The sequence below is a fragment of the Podarcis gaigeae genome (genome assembly GCF_964106915.1).
Source record: "Podarcis gaigeae genome assembly, chromosome: 10".
Classification (NCBI taxonomy): domain Eukaryota; kingdom Metazoa; phylum Chordata; class Lepidosauria; order Squamata; family Lacertidae; genus Podarcis; species Podarcis gaigeae.
In genome coordinates, this window is record NC_139686.1 from 48,437,672 (window position 1) to 48,450,792 (window position 13,121).

Below are 13,121 nucleotides of genomic sequence, written 5' to 3' on the forward strand. Positions count from 1 at the left end.
AGAAAGGTCTTTTTAAAAAAAACCACACACCTTTCTTTCCTGCGTATATAGGTTGCCACCAACTTTCCAGAAGGCTGTGTGGAGTTTTCCCCCTACCTCCCTGGAAAAGAAAGATTGGATATCCTGCATAGGAGCCAACCCCTAGGGTGCCCCCCAAATTGATGGGGATTGCATGCACAGCATCATGTGATCAATTTTGCAGGGTGGAGCTTACCTGGACCTCCCCCCCCCCCGCAATATTTTATTCAAGTTGGCACCCCTGATATCCTGTGATAGCTCTGTCCATACAGCATAAAATCCTAGAAATGTAAAGTTGGAAGGGACCCTGAGAATCACCCCTGCAATGCTGTCCCATCTGAGGATCAAACCTTGGCGTTATCAGCGCCACACTCTCACCATCTATGACTCTTAATCTCACGAGTTGTGGGTTCGAGTCCCACGCTGGGCAAAAAGATTCCTTGCATTGCAGGAGGTTGGAATAGAGGACCCTCGTGGTCCCTTCCTATGATTTGGGGTGTGTGTGTGTTGTCGCTTAAACTCTCCTCACCTAGATCAGAAGCAACGGTTCAGCTCAGGCCTAGGGAAAGCTTGCCCACGCTTGACTCGCTCTTCGTATCGCTTTCTTATTATAGGGCAAAGCCGATCGCGTTCAAAACACAAAAGCACAGATGGTCCGACGGCAAACAGCATCCTTGCCACCTGCGAGGGAGGGAAGGAAGGAAACGAAAAGGGCTGGGGCGGGGGGAGCAGGGAGGAGAGCCCACGCGCCCCAGCCAGAGATTTAAAAGCATTTAATCCCTCAAGAACGGATTAAGAATAAAATATAATAATAATGCGGTCCTGAGGCACAGAGCATCCATTCACCCACCGACGACGACGACGACGAGGAGGAGGAGACGCGAGAGGAAGGAGGCGGGAGCTGCGCGCTTGGCGCCCCCTTGAAGGTCGTTTGGCATCTTCCATTCATTCCGTCTAGCGCTTCGCCACGCCGCCTCAGAAACAACTGCTGGGCTTTAAAAATTAAATTTTAAATTAAAAAGGAGGAACATTCTCTTCCTCTGAGCTCCCAAAACGTCACCCCTTCTTCGCAACGGGGCGACCAGAGCCCGAGAGCGAGCGAGGGAGAGGCAGCTCTTCTAACAAAGGAGAGACCCCCCCCCCGAAGGCGGGGCGCGGGAGAAGAAACACCTCAGCTTAGGCTTCTTTTTTCGTGAAGACGGAGGGGAGAAAAGGAGGGATTGGCAGCATTAACAGGTACGGAGTTTGGGGAGGGGGTCGCAGGGAGATAGCCTCGTATGTCCCCTCCCTCATCTCAGCCATTCACCCTCGGAAGGACGCATGGCCGGCGACAGGAGAGAGCGGCTTTCTAGCTGGCGCATGTTGGGCGTAGGTGCTTTTGGCCAAAGAGGTCGGGGGCTCCTGGGCGCCTGAGGGAAAGGCTCGCGGAAATGGCGAGAAGAGGCGCCTCGCCGCGGCCCGGGAGCCGCGTGTAGCCGCATGGCGAGGGGGCCCCCGCTGCTTCTTGTCGGCTCTGCTCGTGAGGAGACCCACCCCAGCCAGCCCCCTTTCTTCCCGCCTTCGCTTCTCGGGCTGGCAGGCATTCTTCTCCCGGGCTGCGAAAAAGACCCGCACGTTTTGGTCTCTTTTTTCTTTCTCCATTATGGGTGGAGGGAAAAAGGCGCGTAGGAAGCGAATGCGTGTGACTCATGCGCCGCACTTATTTCCACCTCTCTGAGGGGGGGCACCCACCGTAAATAAATACACACACACATATATGTATATATATACACACACACATATATACATACATACATATGCTAAATGAGACCCTAATGAAACAGTTTTAGCAGACCTAGGTCACTGTTCAGGCTGAGGCACAAACCACGTTACTAGAATGTAGCCCTAATAAAAAGAAGCGGGCTTGCTCCAATATATAAACGGATTTGACGGCTGGCAACCTTGACATGGGGGGAAGAAGGGGAGAGAGCAGGGAGAGTGAAATTCGTCTTTGTCCTCCTCACTTTGCAAAAGGTTCCACCTGAAATGGTCCCTTCCTTTCTTCCAGAAGCCCCTCCCCCCGGTTTATTTATTTATTTATTTATTTAAAAATGGAATTGGGTTTCTGAATTGCTGGCAAGCTAAAGCTGATACTCTTGAAAGCCCAAAATAGGGATGTTGGTGGACCGAAACCAAAAGAGGGACACGTTTTAAATGACATGCGGGATTTTTTTGAATGGAACATATTGTCACTGATCTTCCTCTTTCTCTTTTTTAAGGCAGTTGACTTTTCAGCTGCTTAGGTACATTTGCCGTGGGTGTATTTATTAATGTTTCACTGCATTGGCCCTTTTCACCACAAAAAGACTTTGTCCCAACCTTGCTTGTGGCCCACTCAGGTCTAAATCATGCATGCCCTGAATAAAGATGTTGCTTTCACAGGAAATTCAAATTTGCCCTTTTTTAAAAGATCCAGTAGTTTCACCCCACTCCACTCCACCCCTTTAAAGCTCCACTGGAACATTTTTGTGCCTTTTTCTTTTTAAGATAACAATCATCTGTGCAAAATAAAAATGCTGCTACTCTGCTCTGACTGATTCTGCAGGGCTCTGATGGGTATTCAAGAGGGATGCTACAGATTAGTTTGGAATTAATTATCAATTTCTTACGTCACTTGGCTGTATTGTAGTCCTTGTGCACCGCTTGGAGACTGGAAGTTAACCGGTTTATAATTTGTTCAAATAAGTAACCGCTACACTGGGGAGTACAAGGTTATGCTAGGAATGCAGGCCTGAGGTGGCATCTTTTCCAAGTCTTGCTTTCTCTCCTAGAGATGTTTTTTCTCTGTTCTATTCTTCTCTCTCTCTCTCTTGTGGTTAGCGCCTTTGCTTTTTTTTATCACACACCATCAGTGTCCTTTCTGCCATAAGCCATTTGTTCACAAAGCAGAGTTGTCATACAACCTGTTGCTATCACTGATTGCCTTCACAGGCAGGGTGGGGAGTAAAGGTTGTAAATGCAGAAATACTGGGTGATGTCCTATGAATTCCTAGAGTAGGTCCATTGGTTACAGTGAGTCTGCTTTGAGTGTGACTAAACATGTAGCGCCCCTTATAATCACCATACTCATTAGTATTATTAGCTTAAATTCAAGAAAGTGTTAAACTTGCTGAAATGCGCTGAAATCGGTGGAGTTAAGTAAGTCCCAATTCTGTGCTGGATTTAGGCTATTACTATTATGATTATTGGCATCGTTGTCTTCAGCCTGCTTAAACATGCCAGATTATCATTTGATTATCCTGCCTCCCACTGGTCTCCTTCTGCTCCTTTTATAGCCATTTTAGTCAGGCCTCTTTTATCCTTGAAAATAGTTGCATCTTTTATGGTGGATTTCAACTTTCCCTGCCTGATTCATTTCAAAACGAATGCTGAATTTATTATTTATATTTATTCGTGTGGTGCAGTGGTTAGAGAGTGTTGGACTATGACCTACGAGACCAGGATTCAAATCCTGGAACAGCCCCTGCAGATGTAGTCAACCGGGCTTACCAGATTCTGAAATACCTACTGAAGATCACCCCCACCACCTGCAACACAATGAAACCCAGAGTCTAAAGCTACTTAACTGCTCCATTGCTCATATCTATCCTGCCTGAAGATCTTTGGTGAAAGAAAGGCAAGGTATAAATATAATACAATGCTCTTAAAGATGTCCCGTTGGACTCTTTGGGAGAGGGGCTTAGCCACTAAACTTTGCATCAGCTTGCTAACACTGAAAACTGAACTTTGATAATGAAGTAGTAGGTGGGAAATGGCTGTTCAGTTGAAATCCACCACCAGAAACCCATCAACATGCTTTTCTTAGAACGGAAGGGTAATTTTCATAATGCTACTTGATGCCACATAGTTTATCTCATCTATTTAAAAACGAAAACAAAGACATTTGTGTACATACAGAGAAGAACATGTTAATCCACAATGTGGCTCTCAAGTCTCCTCCATTCCACAACATGATTTCTCCCTTCTCCCACTACATTTTTTGTGATCAGAGATAAGAATGGTGAGGACATGTTAATATCCTCTTTTTGCTGTCGTTTTCTCTCACTCATAATAGTTCAGGCCTAAATAAATGTGGGCTTTAAACCACAAATTGGGCAAGAAAAAAGATACTTAAAGCAATCTTCAGTTGACTCTATGCTGTATAAATAGCCCTTCAGTCCATATATTTAATGTTCTAAATCAAAGAATGAATAGAATTTAGGAAGCCAATGAGCTAGAGGCGCATGCGGTCTAAAGTCCTAGCATTGTGGAAGAATTTTAATATCCTACATGGTGATCTTAATAATGCATTTTAAGAGACTTGAATGAAAGACAGTTTGTTTGGGTATCTGACCTTCTTTACAGTAGCTCTTCTCAAGCCTGAATTGGCTTTACATTTTGAGGTGATGTGGTGAGGGTTTTATATTTGTTTACTGTATGTGTTTTAAATATTTTGATATTTTTTTAAAAAGATATTTATATTTTTGTCAGCTACCACATGCAAATCATTGCTGGCTAGTTGGTAGAATGCTCCTTTCAGAATAAAATAATAATAAAATATGTCCATTTTGCAAAAAACGAGAACAGGATCAGAGAAATCGCATGTGAGCTGATAAAGAGGATGTTAATGAACATGAATATACATAATATACAGTACTCTTCCAACAACCAGTGCAGAATTAATTGCTTTTTAATATGTCTGTTCTGCCTTTGTGATCTCCCCACCCCATGCTTGCACCTGGTCCCTCTCCCCCTGTTCTATTTTAAACGTTAGGCTGTGATTCTGTAGTCAGTTTTCTGGATGTAAAGCCTTCTAAACTCAGCTGGACTACGGACTGGCTACTCATCTCTCCAGTCAACAAGCAAAGCAAATAGTTCACCTTTACTGTTGACAAGCGGCCAGTGTTGCATTTCTGTTTGTTTGTGTTTGTTTAATTTGTGGGGAACTTTACGCCACCGCTGCTCATTCGGTGATGTATATATGACTGTGAGTGATTGTGATCCAGACTCATGCATGCAGATTTATAGTCTTCTATGGCAAGCATCAGAGTTATTAAATCTCTGCACATACAAGAAAAAAATAAGGTATCCAGAAATGCAGCAAATATATGCAGGGAGCACTACTGATGATTCTTGTTCCTGATCTTTGGTTGAGGTCTCCATGCCTGGTTGGGTACACTGAAGACCCTGTCCCAGCAGCAGGCAAACCCTTCTCATCCTCACTTTTTCCTTGAGCTGCAAATTGGCGCTGGGGACAAGATGGATAAACAGTCGCAGAAGACTGTTACTCGCAGGAGTACAACTTCATGGTTCAGTATGGAGTTGGGCTTGGTGTTAGCGCAAAGTGCTTAATAAGCACACCAAAGGCTTCTTCTGTGTTTGGCTGACAGAGAAGGGTTTTTTCCCAGAGGTTAGAAAAATTAGCAACATCATATATTTTTTAGTTCAATCTGTCCCTTTCCCAAGCCTGACTAAGAGAAGTTGCAAAGGAGAACTATGCGCTTGAATCGATTTGCATTTTCTCCCCTTGATGGTGCATGGGATTTGCCCAAAGCTAAATGCAGTGAGAACAGATTAGAGTTTAATGATTCCTGATCTTTTTATCAACCTGATAGCAGTTTCTGAACATGTGCAGTGTGGTTTGTTGGAACTCTCTCTCTTTTTTAACAGTTGAATAGAACATCCTGTTTATGTCTCCAAACAGAGCATGCGTGTGTGGCCCGGGGGGTGGGTAGGAGAAGTAGGGTTGCAGTAGCAGGCCAGCCCTTTGACTTTTACACATTCAGTATACCCTATTGGTGTGAAATGAACGCCCACACCTATCAGAAAATTCTCTTTGCTGTTTCACAGTCCTTTTCAAACTTAGAAAACATACCCTTTCTGCATATATGCAGTATGGCTAATAGGTGGCAGTGTTCAAAACACCTTCAGTGGCAGTGTTCAAAATTAGCCAGGCACATTTTGCACCCTGCTGTCAGTCACTTGCAACCAAGGGAAGCTGCCTGGGCACCAGGATGGCGCCTGACATCTCCACCATCTGGAAGTGCATGCCTGGGGATCTTTGGAACGTGACTGTTTTCACACACTAATACCACATCCTGTAGAATTTCTCTCCAGTGTATGTTATCTGCGCAATCAGAATGAATTTCAGGAACCAAAATGCTTTTTCTGTGCAGCCTGAGCAGGAGCAAGCAGTAAACAATGTTATAGTCAATTGCCATAGCTTGTCTTCATTTACCCCACCCCACTGTTCTGCTCATTGTTGCGAAGAATTTTCCTACATTATGAATGGTCTGTGTCACCATTAAGAAAAAGAGGTCGGAACAGGCCAATAGATATGTGGACAGTCCCTGGATAAAGTGGCTTTTCTTATTTAAGTTCTCAAAAGTTCTTAACCCAGCTCAAAGTTGTCATCTGAACTAGCCAGATGTTTTACTGATAATCAATCACAGGCAGTCCATCATTTGAAAAATAAGACTTTAGAGCCATCTTGCCGTAAAATGGCAACATTCTGTTTTGGCAACTGTAACCTTGGTTTATGGAGCCATTTGGCACCTAGCAGTGCTGTGGTCTAAACCACTGAGCCTAGGGCTTGCCGATCGGAAGGTAGGCGGTTTGAATCCCCATGACAGGGTGAGCTTCCATTGCTCGGTCCCAGCTCCTGCCAACCTAGCAGTTCAAAAGCACATCAAAGTGCAAGTAGATAAATAGGTACCGCTCCAGCAGGAAGGTAAACAGCATTTCCGTGCACTGCTCTGGTTCGCCAGAAGCGGCTTAGTCATGCTGGCACATGGCCCAGAAAAACTGTCTGCGGACAAACGTCCGCTCCTTCAGCCAGTAAAGCAAGATGAGCGCTGCAACCCCAGAGCTGTTTGCGACTGGACTTAACGGTCAGGGATCCTTTACCTTTTTTACCTTATATCTCTTGAGTTTCTAACAATGATCAGTAGCGTAATAATGGAATCATTAATATGCCTAATTTAGGGTTGCCATATTTCAATATTTCAAATTCAGACACAAATTGCAAATTTGTTCAGACTCTTCCCCCTCATCTATACTTCTCCAATGGCAATTAGAGTATTAGAGTTAGAGCATGTTCAAGGCAGTGTTAAAAACTCAGATATATAAGCTAATCATTTATATATCTGAGGAAGAAGCCTACAAAGAAATAGAAGTGCCGAAAGGTTCAGTGCTGGATTTATTTCTGAATACGTTTGCTATTTCCTCAGTGAAGCTTTATTTCCCTTAAAGAAAAGGATAATATAATCCACTCAGAGCAGAAGTACTTAGATGGTTAAACAGTTGTAATAAGCTTTCACTTACTTACATCCATGTTATGAGATCACAACCCATTTGAAGACTTCCCTCCTTTTCTTTCTTTTTAAAAAGTGGGTTACATATAACATTCCTTATCAAGCCTGCCTGTTACATTCAGTGTGTTACAAGCAACTGTGGGGTTTTTTAAAATCTTTTTCCTGTTGCTGAACTTTATCTTCTAGAAATTATCACCTGTGATAACTTACTTCCTTTCTAGTTCTTGACATGTGTTTTGTTCGAAAGGGCCAGTTTGCAGAGTTGCTGTGGAACTTAATATCTTATGCTCATAATCCCATAGTCAGTCTCCCTGGTCCTCGTCCTCTTCTTTTCAAAGGTGAGGCTAGGGAGAGGAGGGAACACAAAAGATATCACATGGCAGTCTTTACATAAAGGAAGCAGTTTATGTGAAACTAGAGCTCTAGGTCTAAAGGCATCTCTTAGGCACATAAATGAGCCTCTAGCAAGATCAGCCTGCCTATGAACAGAAAGAGGAATCCAATTTCATCCTGTAAGCAAATTGTTGACTTCTATGGCTGAAGCTAGTACCCTCTAAAAAGCCCAGCTTTAAAATCTACCTGAACTCAGGTGGAAACAGTGCAAAGGAATGGAGGCTGAAAGTCATTTTTTAAATTTTTTTTAAGAAAGTGATTTTAAGAGACCCCATAAGGGTCAGCGTAGGGTACCGGTTAGAGTGCTGGACTAGGACCTGTGAGACCAGGGTTCGAATCCCCACACTGCCATGAAGCTCACAGGGTAACCTTGGGCCAATCGCTGTCTCTCAGCCTAACTTACTTCATAGAGTTGTGGGGATAAAATGGGGAGGGGAGAACCGCATACACCACTTTGAGCCTCTTGGAGAAAAGGTGGAATATAAATGCAATAAATAAATAACACCTCCCAAATTCCTGTCCTTACACTTTTAATAGCCTTATAAATCAGTTTTTTTTTCTCATCACATTTGCCACAGCCAGACAAAGATAAGATGAACATTTAATAAGTAATCCTCGCTAATAGTATTATCACTAATTAGTTCAATGGCACATTTTAACTGTACAATAGTTGCTGCCATCATTACTACTACAGTGGTACCTCAGGTTACATACGCTTCAGGTTACAAACTCCGCTAACCCAGAAATAGTGCTTCAGGTTAAGAACTTTGCTTCAGGATAAGAACCAAAATCGTGCTCCAGTGGCGCGGCGGCAGCAGGAGGCCCCATTAGCTAAAGTGGTGCTTCAGGATAAGAACAGTTTCGGTTAAGAACAGACCTCCAGAACGAATTAAGTACTTAACCCGAGGTACCACTGTACTTCTTTCTTTCTTCTTTGCCAATCAGTCGTAGCCAAGTAAGATTGTCTCCCATGAATACAGTGTGTCCGTAAGTGACTGTGGAGGCCAATTCTGGATCCACACGTCCTTCCATAGTGCGGACATAGGTTTCCTGGTGGGAGTTGATCACAGTGAGGATTTGCCAAATGTGCCTTCCTCTTAGTTTGTTTCTCCCTTTCATCCTGAGTTTGTGCTTCTCCAAAGTCCGTGACGCCTTTGGTCAAGGCTGTTCTCCAACTGGAGCGCTCACAGGCCAGTGATTCCCAGTTGTCAGTATTTTATACTACATACTGAATTTATTAGCTACTTTCTCCAAGTTTGATGTACTTTTAAAACATGGGTTTTAAAAATGAGCAGCTGGAACTGCTTTAGAAATGGTAACACAAAATTATAATTTTAAAGAATACTTGTAGAACCAAGATTTTCCCTTCCCTATGAAATAACATTCCATTGGGAGGCCAAAATGTCCAGGGCAGGTAGCAGGCTTCAATCATGTCCCAGCCCGTTTCTGTGGACAGAAATGGCAAAGCCACTATGAGTGGAATTATCCACCCGAGCTTTCATTATCTGGAAATTATAAAACAGGCCTTTGCAGCATTGACCAGCTAAGTCAAATGTAATCCTCAGACAGATATTGTAACCTGCCAGCTACTAGGCAGTCCCACTGTTCTTACATTACCTGTCAGGCAGCGATACCCCAGCGGACTGTCACACATAGCTGCTACTCAGCTTGGTGAGTTGCAATCCACTTAATGAGAGTCATCAAAACGATCCTCTGATATAGCTCCTCTTCTTTGCAGATCTGCATGGATCAGCTAAGAGGTGACTGTGTGTTTGTAGGGGGGGGCAGGAATGGCCACACCCACTTCTGACATGTGACCACCGGATGTTTGGTCAAGGATTAATGTGGCCCTTAGGCCAAATAAGGTTCACCGCCCCTGCTTTGCACTGCTGATGGGATTTTTATCTCCTTACCTTCCCCCTGCACAATTGTCTCTTCTTAAAGGATTATTTACATAGGATTTTTGTCTATGCTAATATGCAGCCTGGCACCACTCCAGGTCTGTAGAGTAAATGGTGGCCCTGCCCTATCGATATTAAACAGCAGGTGCAGTCCAGGAAAAAACATGATGGCGTTACATGTGCAACTGCATCCAGAGGAACTGCGTTTGTTGTATTGGGACTGGAGAGACATGGGTTAAAATTCCCACATGGTCATAAATCTTACCAGGTGGCCTTGAAACAGTCTCTTATCTCTCAACCGAAGAGAGTTATTTTGAGGAGGAGGACATGTGGGAGAGAAGCATGGCAGCTGCCGCAAAAAGGGCATGGTGTAAATGTAATCATTAGTTGTTAAGAGTGCAAGCGTTAATAAAGTTTTTTCACCTCATACAACCTGCAGTAATATTTAATTTCATAATTTCACATTTTTCTCAAAGTATGTACACATGGGAGTAGATCGCTTTGCATGCCAAATGACAACCTTGATTATACATTGTGCAAAATTAAATACATCTAAATAGGGAGGAAGAATCTCTCTTAATCTTTCCCAGAGTTCTCAGGCTATTTGTCTGTCAACAATCATCATCATCATCATCAAACCTTTATTGGCACCACATACAAACATTCAGAATAAATAGGCCAGTGCAATCTCGTCGCCATTTCAACAGTACAGTCATTTGCCAAAGGGAAGAAGAGGCGATCAATCTATTTCATCTCTGTGGGTCTCCAGAAAGGGCAGGATCCTGTAGCATACTTCGGCGACAAAAAAATCAAATAGATGAACTTAGCTACTGTCTTGGTGAGCTCCTGGTTTCTCCCCTGTAATAAGAAGTGTATAGCCTCTTCTCTGGTTTCCATGTTGGAATGCATAGATGGTCTAGAAATTGTCAACAATTATATACTGATGGCAGAATTATACAAATGCCATTTAGAGCACTCAGATCACCAATCCTAGAGAAAGTCCTAGCCCCAAGTTATGTGTGTGTGTGAGAGAGACACTTGAGAGGTTATTGTTCATTTTCTTATTCTGACTTTGAACTTTTTCTTTTCTTTTCTTTTCTTTTTGTAGGTTTTCAGGCTCACATTACAGGTGCTACTGATCTCTAAAGACCAAGCAGGCTTCAGAATAAGTTCACTAAATCAAGATGCCTTTCAAAGCAGGCCTAGAATTAACTGAGATGCAGAATATGACAGTTCCTGAGGATGATAACATCAGCAATGACTCCAATGATTTCACAGAAGTAGAAAATGGCCAGATGAATAGGTGAGTAGTTTTCCACTGCCCCAGATTTACCATGTGAAAACACTCTGTTTAAAAACAGTGTTTCTGACTTGAAACACAGCTCATGAATGATTCATTACTGAGTCATGTTCCATTTGAGAATGTGATTTGAATTTCATATCCAGCCTCTGTTGGGCATTGGCAGTAAAAACATAGTGTACCAATTTATTCAACCTTTAAATGTTGGCATATTTAATACAAATGTATAGATTGCTTTGTAACCAACCAACCAACCCCATAACTCAGCCTGGTCATCCAAAGCACAGCACAAAGGAAACGAAAAACAACATTCAACATTTGGGATTAGCATTACACATGATCTTAGATGTTTCTGGGTCTTTGAGTACTTACTTTTCGGTAGCCAAAATAGTCGCCAAATTGGTTCCAAACTAAAACATGGTTCAGATGATCCATTTTTCTTAGGTTTGAGGTACATGTAAAAGAGTAAACTTCCGTGTTGTGCAGGATTCTTCATTAATTTGGTTTATATTGAGATTTGGGCATCTTCAAGCGAGATTATTTATTACTGCATATCATTGCATATTGCACCAAGCACCAGTTTTTCTGCTGCTGAACTTAGTGCAGCATGCATTCTTAAATGAATGTGCTTGAAAGTCCAAAAATCTCATGTAGGCCAACTTGATGGAAGAATGCTACATCAATGCTACATTTTATTGAAACCTGCTTTCAACAGCACATTGTACCATCTCTTGTTCTAAAGCAAAATTACTTGGACCCCGTATACATGTTCACGAAGACAATGCGAAAAACTCCTGGGACTGTGCCTCTTCAGAACATGGGTGAGAGGGTTGCTTAATTCATAGCACTGGTTTTGTCTTTTAAAGCCCTTCACAGCTTTGGACCAAGTTATAAAGAACCTCCTGTCTTGGTATGTGCCTACCTGTACATTAAGAACTGCAGTGGAACATTCCCCCCCACCCCCATCATTTTAGGTGTGGTGAGTAGTTACCGTGGAGAGGACCCTCTTACTTTTGGAGTGCTCTCCCCAGAGATGTTTGCCCGACTCCTATTTTATTGCCCTTTTAGTGCCAGCCAGGCAAATATGCTTCTAATTTCCCCATGCTTTTTAGATACAGTTTCAGCCCTACTGCCTGTTTGATGCTGTTTTTGCAACGTTGTGGCCTTTAGCTTAATTGCGTATGCATATTTTGTATGTACATTTTAATTGTTCCAGTATTTTTGTAAACCACACTGCAAATAAGACTGAACCCTAACCCTACCACTGCCCAAAGAAGCAGCAGCTCAGCTCATAGAAAACCAGCATATGAGAAAGAAAGGTTGTAGACCAGGCTTCTCATAGCTGAGCTAGTGTTGTTTTCTTTGCACTGTATAGCCTGTGTGTGTTTACATATACACACATACACAAAAGGTAGAGCATTCAGCATGTATTTCTCCACCTGCATTCTGAAGTGCTACAGTCCCAGGAGGTCTTGAGCTGTTTATTACGTTCAAGGCAAGCAGACTAAGAGCTAAATAGGTCAAATGCTTCTCAGGTCCATTTTGAGTCAGGATAAAAGCTCTGTTTTCAATATACGCACATACATTTTTACCATGCCTTGCTGTTTTTATGGCTTGATTAACTGTTACAAATGTTGCTAGCTTATTCTAGCAAATAAGAAAGAAAGAAACACTTTGCTTACTGTTGTAACCTCAGATCTCAAATGTGCACCTAATATAAGCTGTGTGAATGCAGTATCTTTGCTAAATTGCTTTAGAGGGGGAAATGTAGACTAAGAAATGAAAATGTATTAAATTTTATGAAATGCCATGTTATAAGCAATCTGAAGACTGCAATATTTTAAACTGTAATGTTTTCATTAGTTCAAGTTGCTTGTTCATATATTTTCTGGCCCTAATCCAGCAAAAGTTCGTTATAACTGAGGCTGCAATCCTATGCACACTTCCCTGGGAGTAAGGCTGATTAAACACAGTGGCCTGATTGCTTCTGAGTAGCTATGTACAGGAACGTAACTTCACTGTGCAATCCTAAAGATTGTTTGATGAAGGAATAACCCTGTAAGTTTTATTGAAACTAATGGAAGAAGTTAGCTGTGACTAATTAAAACTCCATTGTTTTCAGATTTAATGGCATGGGCCAGTTAAACTTGTCACATATGCATATCTACCGTATATACT

General features: G+C 42.6%; 1 protein-coding gene across 2 annotated transcripts in view; it reads left to right on the forward strand.

The window, feature by feature from the left end:
* Positions 1 to 578: 578 nt before the first annotated feature.
* The window catches only part of SLC38A1 (solute carrier family 38 member 1), a 41,570-nt gene continuing 29,027 nt past the window's right edge, over positions 579 to 13,121 (forward strand). Inside the window, exons 1-2 of one of the 2 annotated variants that reach the window (XM_083699346.1) lie at positions 579 to 1,254; positions 10,752 to 10,946. In XM_083699346.1, the coding sequence (XP_083555472.1) occupies positions 10,828 to 10,946 (119 nt within the window). In that variant the 5' untranslated portion in view covers positions 579 to 1,254; positions 10,752 to 10,827. Of the gene's footprint in view, positions 1,255 to 10,751; positions 10,947 to 13,121 lie in introns of those variants that run through there. The other variant, XM_083699347.1, reaches the window with a different exon arrangement.